Genomic DNA, 13,032 nt, shown 5'->3' with positions numbered 1-13,032 from the left:
ATTCTCCAAGTGATGCATGATTTTTCCTTACTTCTTTTATCGTTGATTTTCAGTTTCATTCCATTATGATCAGATAACATGCATGGTATTATCTCTACTCCTTTATATTGTCTAAGAGTTGCCCTGTGACATAATATATGATCTATTTTTGAGAAGGATCCATGTGCTGCTGAGAAAAAAGTGTAACTGCCTGATGCTGAGTGGTATATTCTATATATGTCAATTAAGTCTAGGTTGTTAATTGTGTTATTGAGTTCTATAGTTTCCTTATTCAACTTTTGTTTGGAAGATCTGTCCAGTGGTGAGAGAGGTGTGTTGAAGTCTCCCATGATTATTGTATGGTGGTCTATTAGACTCTTGAACTTGAGAAGAGTTTGTCTGATGAACATAGCTGCACCATTGTTTGGGGCATATATATTTATGATTGTTATGTCTTGTTGGTGTATGGTTCCCTTGAGAAGTATGTAGTGTCCCTCTTCATCCCTTTTGATTAACTTTGGCTTGAAATCTATTTTATTTGATATGAGTATGGACACTCCTGCTTGTTTCCGAAGTCCAAATGAGTGATATGATTTTTCCCAATCTTTCACCTTCAGTCTATGTATGTCTTTTCCTATCAAATGCATCTCCTGAAGGCAGCATATTGTTGGGTCTTGTTTTGTGATCCATTCTACTAGCCTGTCTCTTAATTGGTGAGTTTAAGCCATTAACATTTAGGGTTATTATTGAGATATGGGTTGTTCTTCCAGCCATATTTGTTTATTTATGTTACTAAACATGGTTTGTTTTCCTCTTTGATTATCCCCCCCCCTTTACTGTACTACCTCCCGCTGTTGGTTTTCATTGAAATTTTCCATTTCCTCTTCCTGTAATATTTTCCGAGGATGTTTTGAAGAGATGGTTTTCTAGCTGCAAATTCTTTTAACTTTTGTTTATCGTTGAAAGTTTTTTTCATCTTCCATCCTGAAGCTTAATTTCGCTGGATACACAATTCTTGGTTGGAACCCATTTTCTTTCAGTGTTTGAAATATGTTATTCCTGGATCTTCTAGCTTTCAGAGTCTGTGTTGAAAGATCAGCTGTTATCCTGATTGGTTTATCCCTAAAAGTAATCTGCTTCCTTTCTCTTGTAGCTTTTTAAATTCTCTCCTTATTCTGTATATTGGGCATCTTCATTATAATGTGTCTAGGTGTGGATCTCTTATGATTTTGCACATTCGGCGTCCTGTAGGCTTCTAGGATTTGGGATTCTGTCTCATTCTTCAAGTCTGGGAAGTTTTCTTGTGTTATTTCATTGAATAGATTGCTCATTCCTTTGGTTTAGATTTCTATACCTTCCTGTATCCCAATGACTCTTAAATTTGGTCTCTTTATGTTATCACATATTTCTTGGATGTTCTGCTCATGGTTTCTTAACAGTCTTGCTGAGCTGTCTATGTTCTTTTCAAGTTGAAATACTTTGTCTTCATTGTCTGATGTTCTGTCTTCTAAGTGTTCTACTCTGCTGGTAGTATTCTCAATTGAGTTTTTAAGTTGGTTTTTTGCTTCCTGCATTTTTAGGATTTCTGTTTGTTTGTTTTTTATAACCTCTATCTCCCTGTATAGTTGATCTTTTGCTTCTTGGATTTGTTTATGTAATTCATTGTCGATGTGATCTTTCATTGTCTGATTTTGCTGTCTAATGTCTTCCTTGAGACTCCAGATCATCTGAAGCATGCATATCCTGAATTCTTTATCTGACATTCCATCTGCTGCAGATATTACCTCTTCTAAAGTTGAGTTGACCTGCATTGCTTGTGGTCCTTTCTTTCCTTGTCTTTTCATACTGCTCGCGTTTCTTTCTGCTTGGTGAAATTGTTGTGTTATTGAATTTTCCCCCTATATATTTATATTGCTCTTGTATAGTTGAAAAGTCTCCCTCGCAGGGGCGGGTGGCGGCTGTGCTCCTCCTCCAATTGGGGTGATCTGTCTACCACGCTGACCGGCCGCTGGGCCTGTTCTGCCGGTCGGTCGCAGGTCTGCCTACCTTGCAGGCACGGGCAGCGGCTCTGCTCTGCCCTTACTCCAATTGGGGTGACGTGTCTACCACGCCAGCAGGTCGCTGGGCCTGTTCCGGGTGCGGACGGCGGCTCTCCTCTGCCGCTACTCCAACTGGGGTGACGTGACTACCATGCTGGCGGGTCACTGGGCCTGTTCTGGGCATGGGCAGCGGCTCTGCTCTGCCCCTACTCCAATCGGGGTGTCGTGACTACCATGCCGGCGGGTCGCTCATGAGTTTCTTTGATATAGGCCTTTAATATGTTAATGTGCATTGTTAATCCAAGAAAAAGATTTAATACCCAATGTTTCCTTTTTTTTCTTTTTTTTCCTGGTACCAGGGATTGAATTCAGGGGCATTAGACCACTGAGCCACATCCCCAGCCCTAAATTGTTTTTTTACAGACAGGATCTCACTGAGTTGCTTAGTGCCCTCAAAGTGGCTAAGGCTGGCTTTGATCTTGCAATTCTCCTGTCTCAGTATCCCAAGCCACTGGGATTACAGGTGTGTGCCACTGCGCCTCGACCAATGTTTCCTTTTATTCCCGCCCATCCCCCCCCCCAAAAAAAAACCTCACAGAGAAACTTTCATTATTATCTGTAGTTTTGAGAGTTACATCGCAAGTAGTAAGGTTGGGGAGACACTAGCTCCAGATTCCTATAATAGTTTCTTAATGGTCCCCAGCAACTCACCCTACACACACACTTGACAGACAATCTACCTAATACGTTGCTTTTATTAATCTTACCACTATCACCATTTGGCATGCTGCCAAATGGTGATAGTGGTAAGATTAATAGTGACAAGTAAAAATCAGAAGAAAAGAGAAAGATCTAAAACAAGGTCTATATGTTCATTTATAAACTAAACACAAGAGTGGTTTACAAAAATATTAACCAAATTTTCCAAATGTCAAATGATAACTTGTTAGACAAGAGTTTTTAATTTCAATTTTTGCCATACCCTAAATGTTAATATATTGAAATATTTATTAAGTATTAAACCTCTACTCTTTGATGTTTTCTTCCCCATTTAAACAATTTGTTTTGATACTTTGGATTGAACATAAAGCTACACTATCTGAGTCCTTTTTATTTTGAGTCAGCGGCTTGCTAAGTTGCTGAGGCTGGCCTTGAATTTTTTATTTCTTTTGCCTTAGTCTCCTAAATCACTGGAATTACAGGTGTATGCTACCATGCCAGGTCATTTAAACTATCTTAAATGACTTCAGCCTATTATACATAAAGAAATAGTTGAGTTGAAGATTTCTATTCTAATGGAGACATTTTAAATAAGAAGAAGGGTGATCCAGTAACAAACATTTTAAGGGGTTGTAATTAATAAATAAATTTGATAAAAATAAATAAATTTGACATAATGTTACTTTAAAAATATTCTCCACAATCCATTTGATCTTGTCCATTGAAAAAACAGTTTGCTACACTGTAATATTGTCATTGCAATATTAGTTATGAAACTGAGATAAAATTTAACTTTAGATAACACAAGAACTTAGTGAACTCCCTCCCATCTCACAAAGAGTCTCATTTTTTATATAATTTCCCTTCTAGCACCTGAAAAAATGCATCTTCAATAAATTTTAATTAGGATAAAAGTTTTTTTAAGATATACATTTTGAACCATAGATTAAATAAATAAACTCCTTTTAAATTTTAAAAACATTGCCCAAATATACAAATATTTTCACATATGACACTCAATTGTTTAGCAATCCTATTGATAAATTTAAATATGTTTAGTATTTGTGTTAATATGATACACTTTCTTTGTTTCTTAGAGGCTCTGGAAGTTATAAGCCATGACTCTATTCTTCTCTTTATCACTGAAAATCAGGTGTTAGGACTGTGCCTGACACATATTAGATACTCATTAAGTATTTGTTAAATAAGTGATTGCTAGAATATATGCTTCATGGGGGAAAATAAATGTATTTGACAATTTATTAGTTAGAAATCTGGCTCTGAAACCATATTTGCAGTGTTTGAATTGTGGCTGCACTATTTCCTAACTCTCTAAATCTGTTTTCTCACCAGCAAAGCAGAATAGTAATATAATCTGTCTCATAAGGTTACCATGAAGATTAATCCACATAAATAAATGCCTGGCACAATGGGAATATTCAGTTTGTGTTATATGCTATTATCACCATTAGCATAATCATTATTATCTTCCTTTTCATTTGTCCTGTTCACCACTTATCTCCTGTTCCAAGCATATTGCATATGCTCAATAAGAGTTTCTTAAATGAAGAATCCATGAAGTGCAGCTATACCTGCATACACAAATGTTTCACTGTTTTCAACAAATATTTTGACAGAATTCAGACAAATAGCAATTAAAAAAAAACATAGCTCAAATTTATTATGATTAAACTGTTCTTATTTGAATCTGTTTTTTTAGTGATCCAGTCACATAGTTCCTTAGAGAATAGGTGTTCTTTAATTTTTAAAAATTTCTGGTAGTACAATTTCCTAGTTAGCAACCATGTCACATAAGTAAAAATTAAACAGGTTAACATAGATTAAAAAATGGGTCAATGATAGAATGATCATACTACTTAACTACATTATCTTAAATCAGTTTGCAGCATTTATATTTCTTGCAATACTGCTATCCATTAAAGTATGAAGTGTAAAGGATTATTACTTAAAATGGCAGTGGATAGATGGGTTACAGTGGTAGAGCACTTGCCTAGCCTGCAGAAGGACCTGATTTCCATCTCTAGCACCACACAGAAATGACAAAAACAACTTGTGGTCAAACCTGTATAAACAGCAAGTAAGTTATATTTCTGCAAACTATTTCCTTTTGAGTGGGCAACAAAAGTATATTCAGGTCATGTGGCTTTGGAACTTTTTTGTCATTGACTTAAATCATTTTAGATCTTATATTTGTAATATTTCTCATCAGAAATGTCATATATTAAAATAGTACTTCTAAGCTTTCTAATTTGTTTTGAGCTTCACTCTGGAAAGAGTCTATCAGATTATAGAGTAGCCTTGTGACAGGAAGGCTTATTTTATTTTTCTAAATTTATAAAATGAATATAAACTTTAGCAGCAAAACATTAAGTTTTTTTAAGCAAGATGAATAATTATTTTAACTGAGTGAAGAAGACTCAGATAATAATCATAAATTCCTCCATTTACTTGTTTACAGTCTTGAGTACAATTATTTTCTGTTTATATTGTATTTTCCACATTGGTGAGATCAGACATGTTCAGGGTGATATGGCCATAGACTGTATTTTCCAGATTGAAAATATAATTTTAAAAACTTAAAAAATATTCACAAATCCTCATCTTTTTTCATGCCATCTCCCACAAATGCACTTAAAAAAAGGACTGCAATTTCTCACCCAGGATTTATTGCTTGAGATCTCTTGGTGGTGTGGTTCAGGAATCTGAATGTGCAGGTGTGTCATGAAGAGAAGAAAGAGAACTAACCCATTATTCATTCTTTTAAATTCCAGAAAGAAGTAATTAAAAAAAACCTGCTTCCTTCTAGATTCTTCTCTCCTTTTTTTTTTTTTTTTATCTCTTTCTACCTTTCAAAGTTTGCATATGGTGCTCTAATTGTTTTTCAGATCTATTTCCAATCCTCCTGGGGATTCCAGAAACAAGCTCACACTGAAGCTGGGTCAATTTTATCCAGGGCCAAGGTTGCTGAAATTCTAAACATTAATATGGAAAGAAGATCCAGATATTCAAAGCATCTTCCTCTCTACTCAAGCTGGACAACAATCCTTAGAGTCTTTAATATTTACATGAATAACGTAATCAACAATCTGACCTCTATAATCCTTGATGACTTTTCTTCTACTCCAACCACTCATTTTTTTTTTTTTTTTATAGTTGTGTATGGATGGCTAAGGATCGAAACCAGTGCCTCACACATTCTAGGCAAGTTCTCTGCCACTGAGCTACAGCCCCAGCGACTCATTCTTGATGTTTTTACTGTGAACACTGGAGAAATCCCTTTTTTCCCCCTCTCTCTCTCTCTCTCTTTTTTTTTTTTTTTGTGGTGATGGGGATTGAATCCAGCGCCTTGTACATGTGAGACAAGCACTCTGCCAACTGAACTATATCCCCAGGCCTGAGGCACTCCTCTGAAATAACAAATTCAGCCTTTTCCCAAACTTGACTACAACCTCCTATTTAACCATTCAATTAACTATTCTCCTTTTCTTACCATTAAAAAAAAAAAAAAATCAGGGCTTTCAGCCCATTTACTTTCTTTTTAAAATTGATTTGTTATATATGACAACAGAATGTATTACAAATCATTTTACACATACAGAGCACAATTTTTCATATCTCTGGTTGTACTCAAAGTAGAGTCACTTACACATGTAAGTAGACATGTGTCTTCTTACATGTACTTAGGATAATGATGAGCATCGCATTCCACCAACTTTCCTATCTTTATGAAGGGAAGAAAGAGAACTAACCCACTATTCACACTTCTAAAACCCCAAAAGAAGTAATTAAAAGAAAAAAACCTACTTCCTTCTAGATTCTTCTCTCCTTTTTGCTTTTCTCCCTTCCCTTTTCCCCTTTGCTCTAGCTAGAGTTCATTTAATCCTCCCATTTCCTCGTTTGCCACCCCCCCGCCCCACAGCATATCATGGATATCATGGATTAGCATCCTTAAATCAGATAAATCATTTGGCATTTGTTTTTTTGGGATTGGCTAATTTCATTTAGCATTATCTTCTACAGCTTCATCCATTTATCTGCAAATGCCATGATTTTATTCTTTTAATGCTGAATAATATTTCATTGTATTTATATATACCACATTTTCTTTATCCATTCATCTACTGAAGGGCATCTAGGTTGGTTCCACATAATTGTGCTGCTATAAACATTGATGTGAGTGTGTCCTTGTAGTATGCTGTTTTTAAGTCCTTTGTGTATAGACAGAGGAGAGGGATAGCTGGGTCAAATGGTGGTTCCATTCCCAGTTTTCCAAGGATTCTTCATATTGCTTTCCATATTGGCTGTACCAATTTGAAGTCCCACCAGCAATGTATGAATGTGCCTTTCCCCCCACATCCTTGCCAACACTTACTGTTGTTTGTGTTCTTAATGGCTGCCATTCTGACTGGAGTGAGATGAAATCTTAGAGTAGTTTTGATTTGCATTTCTCTAACTGCTAGAGAAATTAAACCCCTATCTCTCACCATGCACAAAACTCAACTCAAAGTGGACCAAGGATCTAGGAATTAAACCAGAGACACAGTGTCTATTAGAAGAAAAATTAGGCCCAAATCTCCATCATGTGGGATTAGGCCTCAAGTTCCTTAATAAGACTCCTGTGGAGCAAGAATTAAAATCAAGAATCAATAAATGGGATAGACTCAAACTAAAAAGTTTCTTCTCAGCAAAAGAAACAACCAGTGAAGTGAATAGAGAGCCTACATCTTGGGAGAAAATCTTCACCCCTCACACATCAGATAGAGCACATATCTCTAGGGTTTATAAAGAACTCAGCTAAGTACAAGAAAACAAAAAACAACAACAACAAAAAAACAAATCCCACAAAAAAACAAATAACCCAATCAATAAATGGGCCAAGGACTGAACAGACACTTCTCAAAAGAGGATACAGAATCAATCAACAGATATATGAAAAAATGTTCATCATCACTAGCAATTAGTAATTGTAATGCATTGTAATGCATTCTGCTGTCATATACAAATAAAAAAATTAAAAAATCTAAAAAAAGTACATATAAAACTGATAGTTATTATGTGATTATTAATAGGTAAATAAGAGTAATAGCTCCATAACTTTCATAATATGTGGATTATGGTAGCTATAAATTTTAATTAAAATACTAATAAAATAATTCAAATTTATCACTAATCAACATTGTGAGCAATGAGATTTTGTTTATTAAAAATTAAATGACAAAAAAATCAATAAATGGGATGGACTCAAACTAAAAAGCTTCTTTTCGGCAAAAGAAACAATCAGTGAGGTGAATAAAGAGCCTACAAATTGGGAACAAATTTTTATGACACACACATCAGCTAGAGCACGGTTCTCTAAAATATATAAAGAACTCAAAAATCTTAATGCCAAAAACCAAATAACCCAATCAATAAATGGGCCAAGGAACTGAACAGACACTTCTCAGAAGAGGATATACAATTAATCAACAAAAATATGAAAAAATGATCAACATCTCTATAACACGAGAAATGCAAATAAAAACTACTCTGAGATTTCATCTCACTTCATTTACTTTTTTGAAGGAGAAAGTTCTTCATGGTCCTTTTATGTTTTCACTTCCCTTCCTAACTGCTTGCAGTTCATGGTCCAACATTTTATTGTTTCCTAATCAGCTGTGCTCCATTGTCTACTTAAGGCACTTGCCTAGAAAATCTCACATGAACCCATTTTGACTGGCTTCTTTGTAGCTAATAAACTGATCACCCCTATGAAAAAATCAGTGTCCACCACAGCTTGACCCTTGACACTGCTCAACCACTGTACTATGAAACCCTAAACAATTTGCCAGCATTATGATTTAAAAGTAAAAAAATCATAAAGATTCTAAAAGAAAGTGAATGAGTGGAGGGTGGGACTTAAGGCATAACAAGAAGAGCAGAAAGTATTAAAAAAAATCTATATTTTGGCTGTATAAAAATTTAAAACTTCTGTATCAAAAAAATACTCCCTTGATAATCAAAATGAAATAAATGGCAAACTGGGCAAAAATATACTATATACAGTAAGAATTATTACCCATTATTTACAAAGAACTCCTAGATATCAATAATAAAATGACAAAGATTCAATAGAAAAATAAAGATTAGGTAATTTACAAGATAAGTGTAAATAGCCAATAATTATGTAAAAATATAACCAACCTCTCTGCTTACCAAATAAACACCAATGTAATTGAGTTTTTTTGAAGAAGAGCAAAGATTAAAATAATTAATAACAGTGCATACATGTAAACTGTTTGACAAAGCAATGAGCTATGTTTCCAAACTAAATATGTATCTATCCTTTAACTTAGAAATTTCATTTTTGAAGTTTATTTCACAGAAATACTGGAAAAAATGCATAGAGATATTTACTTTAATACTGTTAATATTAGCTTAAATGGAAGAAAATAAATAACTTTCAATAGAAGATCAATAAAGTAAATTATGATACAATTAATCAATTACATACAATGTGCTAAAAAGAATAAAGTTGTATCTACCTACACACAATTGACATGATAAAATATACAAGCTACATTAAGTAATATAAACATTAATAACTACATTATATTTTTTACAATTAGAAAAAATAGAGGAAAAATAAGTGATAGAAATATATGTATTTATAAACACATATAACAAATATAAATATATATAAAATATGTAAATATATATATGATCCCATTTGTGTTTAATACATACTTACATTGCTCATAAAAACCTGGAAGCTTGTGTACTCTTTTAACAGAAATGGGTTATTTTTCAGAGATGGGATAATTAGGTGTTTTAATTTCTTAAATTATTTGATTTTCTTTAAAATAACCATTTTTAATAGAAAAAGTTAGATACTTTCATTTACAAAACTAAGCCTACCTTGCATTCTTTAGTTTTCAAACCTTAGATTGTAGTCTTTCCCTTTTCTTGAGTATATGACCTGGTCTCCAACTTCAAAGCAAAACAAAATTTCTTCAGAATGAAATTCTTTCACTTGTCATCATCAAATATGAAGGCCTAAAAGCATTAAACTCATCCTCCCTCTTCCTAAAGATAATTTCTTCCCCAAATTTAGCTGATTAAATCCTGCTTTCAAAGGCATCTCCATCCTACAATTTACTTTTTCACTGCATTTTCACATTCTTAGTAGCTATTTACATAATTTATAGCCATTCAAGTCTATTTAATCTTAAATAAACTGAAACTCTTTTTTACTTCTAGTTGCTTAAAGATCTTTGTTCTTCCCTCTCCATAGTTATTTTCTCCCCCCCCCGCCCATGTTTAGGAATAGGTTTATATTACAGAATGATTAAATCAATCTAATTAACCTATCATATACTTATTTTTTTTGGTGATGAGAACATTTAAAATCTATTCTCTTAGCAATTTTCCAGTAGACAGAAAATTTATTTATTTATTTATGCATTCTAGGGATTGAATACATTTGTGCTCTACCATTGAACTACATCCATAGTCTTTTTTTATTTTTCCTTTTTATTTATCTATTTATTTATTTTTAGTATACATGACAATAGTGGAATGCCTTACACTCATTATTACCCATTTACAGTACAATTTTTCATAACTCTGTATATAAAGTATGTTCACGCCCAAATTATGCCATTATACATGTACTCTTTCTTTTGCATTACAATTCTTAATACACATATATACCACAGTTTTTCATATCTCTGTACACAAGGTATGTTGACACCAACTTCAAATCTTCATACATATATTTTGTATAATGATGACCATCACATTCCCCCATCCTTGCCAATCCCCTCTCCCCTCCCTTTCCAACCCCTCTTCCCTTTCTAGAAATAATCTTCCTCCCATGCTCTCCTTCCCTATCCCACTTTGAGTCACTCCCCTTATATCAGAGAAAACATTCTGCATTTGTTTTTTTGGGATTGGCTAACTTCACTTAGCATAATCTTCTATTACGCCATCCAGCTCTTCCTCTTCTTGAACTATACCCAAAGGACCTAAAAACAGCATTCTACAGGGACACAGCCACATCAATGTTTACAGCAGCACAAGTCACAATAGCTAAACTGTGGAGCCAACCTAGATATCCTTCAGTGGATGAATGGATTAAAAAAAGGTACCATTTATACACAATGGAATAATACTCAGCAATAAAAAAGAACAAATTCATAGCCTTTTAAAAAAATTATTTATTCATTCATTTATTTTTAGTTGTTGATAGACCTTTATTTTATTTATTTATATGTGGTGCTGAGAATCAATCTCAGTGCCTAATACTTGCTGGGCAAGTGCTCTTCTACTGAGCCACAACCCAAGCCCTCGCCAGCCCTTTTAAAAATTTTATATTTTTTTATTTTGAGGCAGGGTTTCTCTAACTTACTCAGGCTCACTTTGAATTTGGGATCCTCCTGCTTCAGCCTCCTGCATTGCTGAGATCATTATTTTTAAGTTTCATTTTATTTTTAATTGGCAAATAATTATTATATGTATTTAGGTGGTAAAATGTGATGTTTTGACACATGTATACACTGGAGAATGATCAAATCAGTCTCAAAGTTTAATAACTTCTTTGTGGTGAGGACACTTAAAATTCTCTTTTAGCTATTTTGAAAAACAGTTACCTTGCGATGCATAGAACACCAGCATTTATTTTTCCTATCTCCTTAGATAGAAACTTACTTTTTATCTGTTGACCAATGTTTTCCTTTCATTGACCAGTGACCTCCTTCCTGGACCTTCCAGCCTCTTGTGACCATCATTCTGTTCTCAACTTTTAAAAGCTGTATTTTTTTTTTTTTTTAGTTCATATGTGAGATCATATGCACTCATTTCCTGGGGTGAGGGGACCTACACAAAACTACTGTGTAAACAACAAATAGACTGTCATTACCCTCTTAAGAAAGGGAAAATCAGAATGGAACATGGAGTCAAAGAATAAGTGCAAATATACCAGAGTGATACTTTGTAGTAATACAGATTGCAATTGGAAGCAGTTTTTAGCAAGTAGATATAGATGGAGAGTAGTAATTGCAATGAGAACAAATTGTTAAGATCTACTCTTACATCTACCCCATTCATTCCCCATCCAAAACAGACTATTTCCATTTTCCACTTAACAATCTCTTAATCTATGTCACCTCATTCCCACAATGGCTCTGGGATGCCTTTGCTTTACAAAACCAGAGTAAAGCATCCTGAAGGTTTAATAATCTCAGTAATCAAGGTTAACTGAATCTTTAAGTACCTTAAAAGAATATAAAGTTTGAATGCAAAGAGATTAATCTTAAGTCTTAATTACTAGGTCTTTTTCTCAATCAACCTTTACAATGCCCAGTGTTTTAAAACATACCACTGCAATGTCTTGACTTCCAGGCATGCACCTTGCACAAAATCTTTCTTGAGCCTCCACTGAAATCCCCTTCATTCTTTGTACTAATCATACAAATATCAATTATTTTAGTGATCCCACTAAAAATATGACAGTCCTAATTGAAGAAAAAACTTAAGCTGATTCTTATGGCCAAGTCCTACGAATTCTATGTCTGTATGTCTTTGGGTTCTATTTTCTCTCTTCCCTTTTACTCTTATTGCCAGCATCCAGGCCTACTTACCTATGGCAGGGATTATAATAATAATCTTTTAGCTGCATTTTCCCTCTCTTCAGCCTTCCCTCCTCAATATATTTTATTCATTGCTGCTAGATCAATTTTCAGATAGTTCATTTCCTCCCTCACAAACTTTTTGATCCTTGAGTCTAAAATACAAAGTTAAAACTGTTTAGCCTTATTTTTAAGTTTCATTGGTATATAATTATACATAATAGTGGGACTCATTGTTTCACATTTGTACATTCACATAATTCGATCAGTTTCATAACCCAGCACCTCTTGTATCATTCTCTTCCCTCCCCAACTCCCATCTCCTCTCTATTTTCATGAGATTACCTATTTAACTTTTTTTTCTCTCTAGCTTCCACATATGAGAGAAAACGTATGACCCTTGCCTTTCTGAGTCTGGCTTATTTTGCTTTACATGATGCTCTCAAGCTCCTTCCTTTTTCTTGAAAATGACATAATTTTGGTCTTCTTTATGGCTGAATAAAACTCTACTGTGTGTGTGTGTGTGTGTGTGTGTGTGTGTGTATCACATTTTTAAAATCTATGCATATGTTGATGACCAGTTCTGTAACTTGCTTATTGTGAACTGTGCTGCTATAAACATGGGTATGCATATACCATGTATCACTATAGTATTCGGAATTCAATTC

General features: G+C 34.1%; 1 protein-coding gene across 8 annotated transcripts in view; it reads right to left on the bottom strand.

Moving 5' to 3' along the window:
* The window catches only part of Arb2a (ARB2 cotranscriptional regulator A), a 460,304-nt gene that overhangs the window by 58,796 nt on the left and 388,476 nt on the right, over nt 1-13,032 (bottom strand). Inside the window, exon 12 of one of the 8 annotated variants that reach the window (XM_076857013.2) lies at nt 9,653-9,725. The exons of the other annotated variants lie outside the window; for them this stretch is intronic. Within the exon in view, the coding sequence (XP_076713128.1) occupies nt 9,664-9,725 (62 nt within the window). The 3' untranslated portion in view covers nt 9,653-9,663. Of the gene's footprint in view, nt 1-9,652; nt 9,726-13,032 lie in introns of those variants that run through there. 8 annotated transcript variants of the gene reach the window in all.

The sequence above is a fragment of the Callospermophilus lateralis genome, chromosome 5, assembly GCF_048772815.1.
Source record: "Callospermophilus lateralis isolate mCalLat2 chromosome 5, mCalLat2.hap1, whole genome shotgun sequence".
Classification (NCBI taxonomy): domain Eukaryota; kingdom Metazoa; phylum Chordata; class Mammalia; order Rodentia; family Sciuridae; genus Callospermophilus; species Callospermophilus lateralis.
The sequence above is the reverse complement of the archived record's forward strand: the minus strand, read 5'-3'. Positions and strand labels throughout refer to the sequence as shown.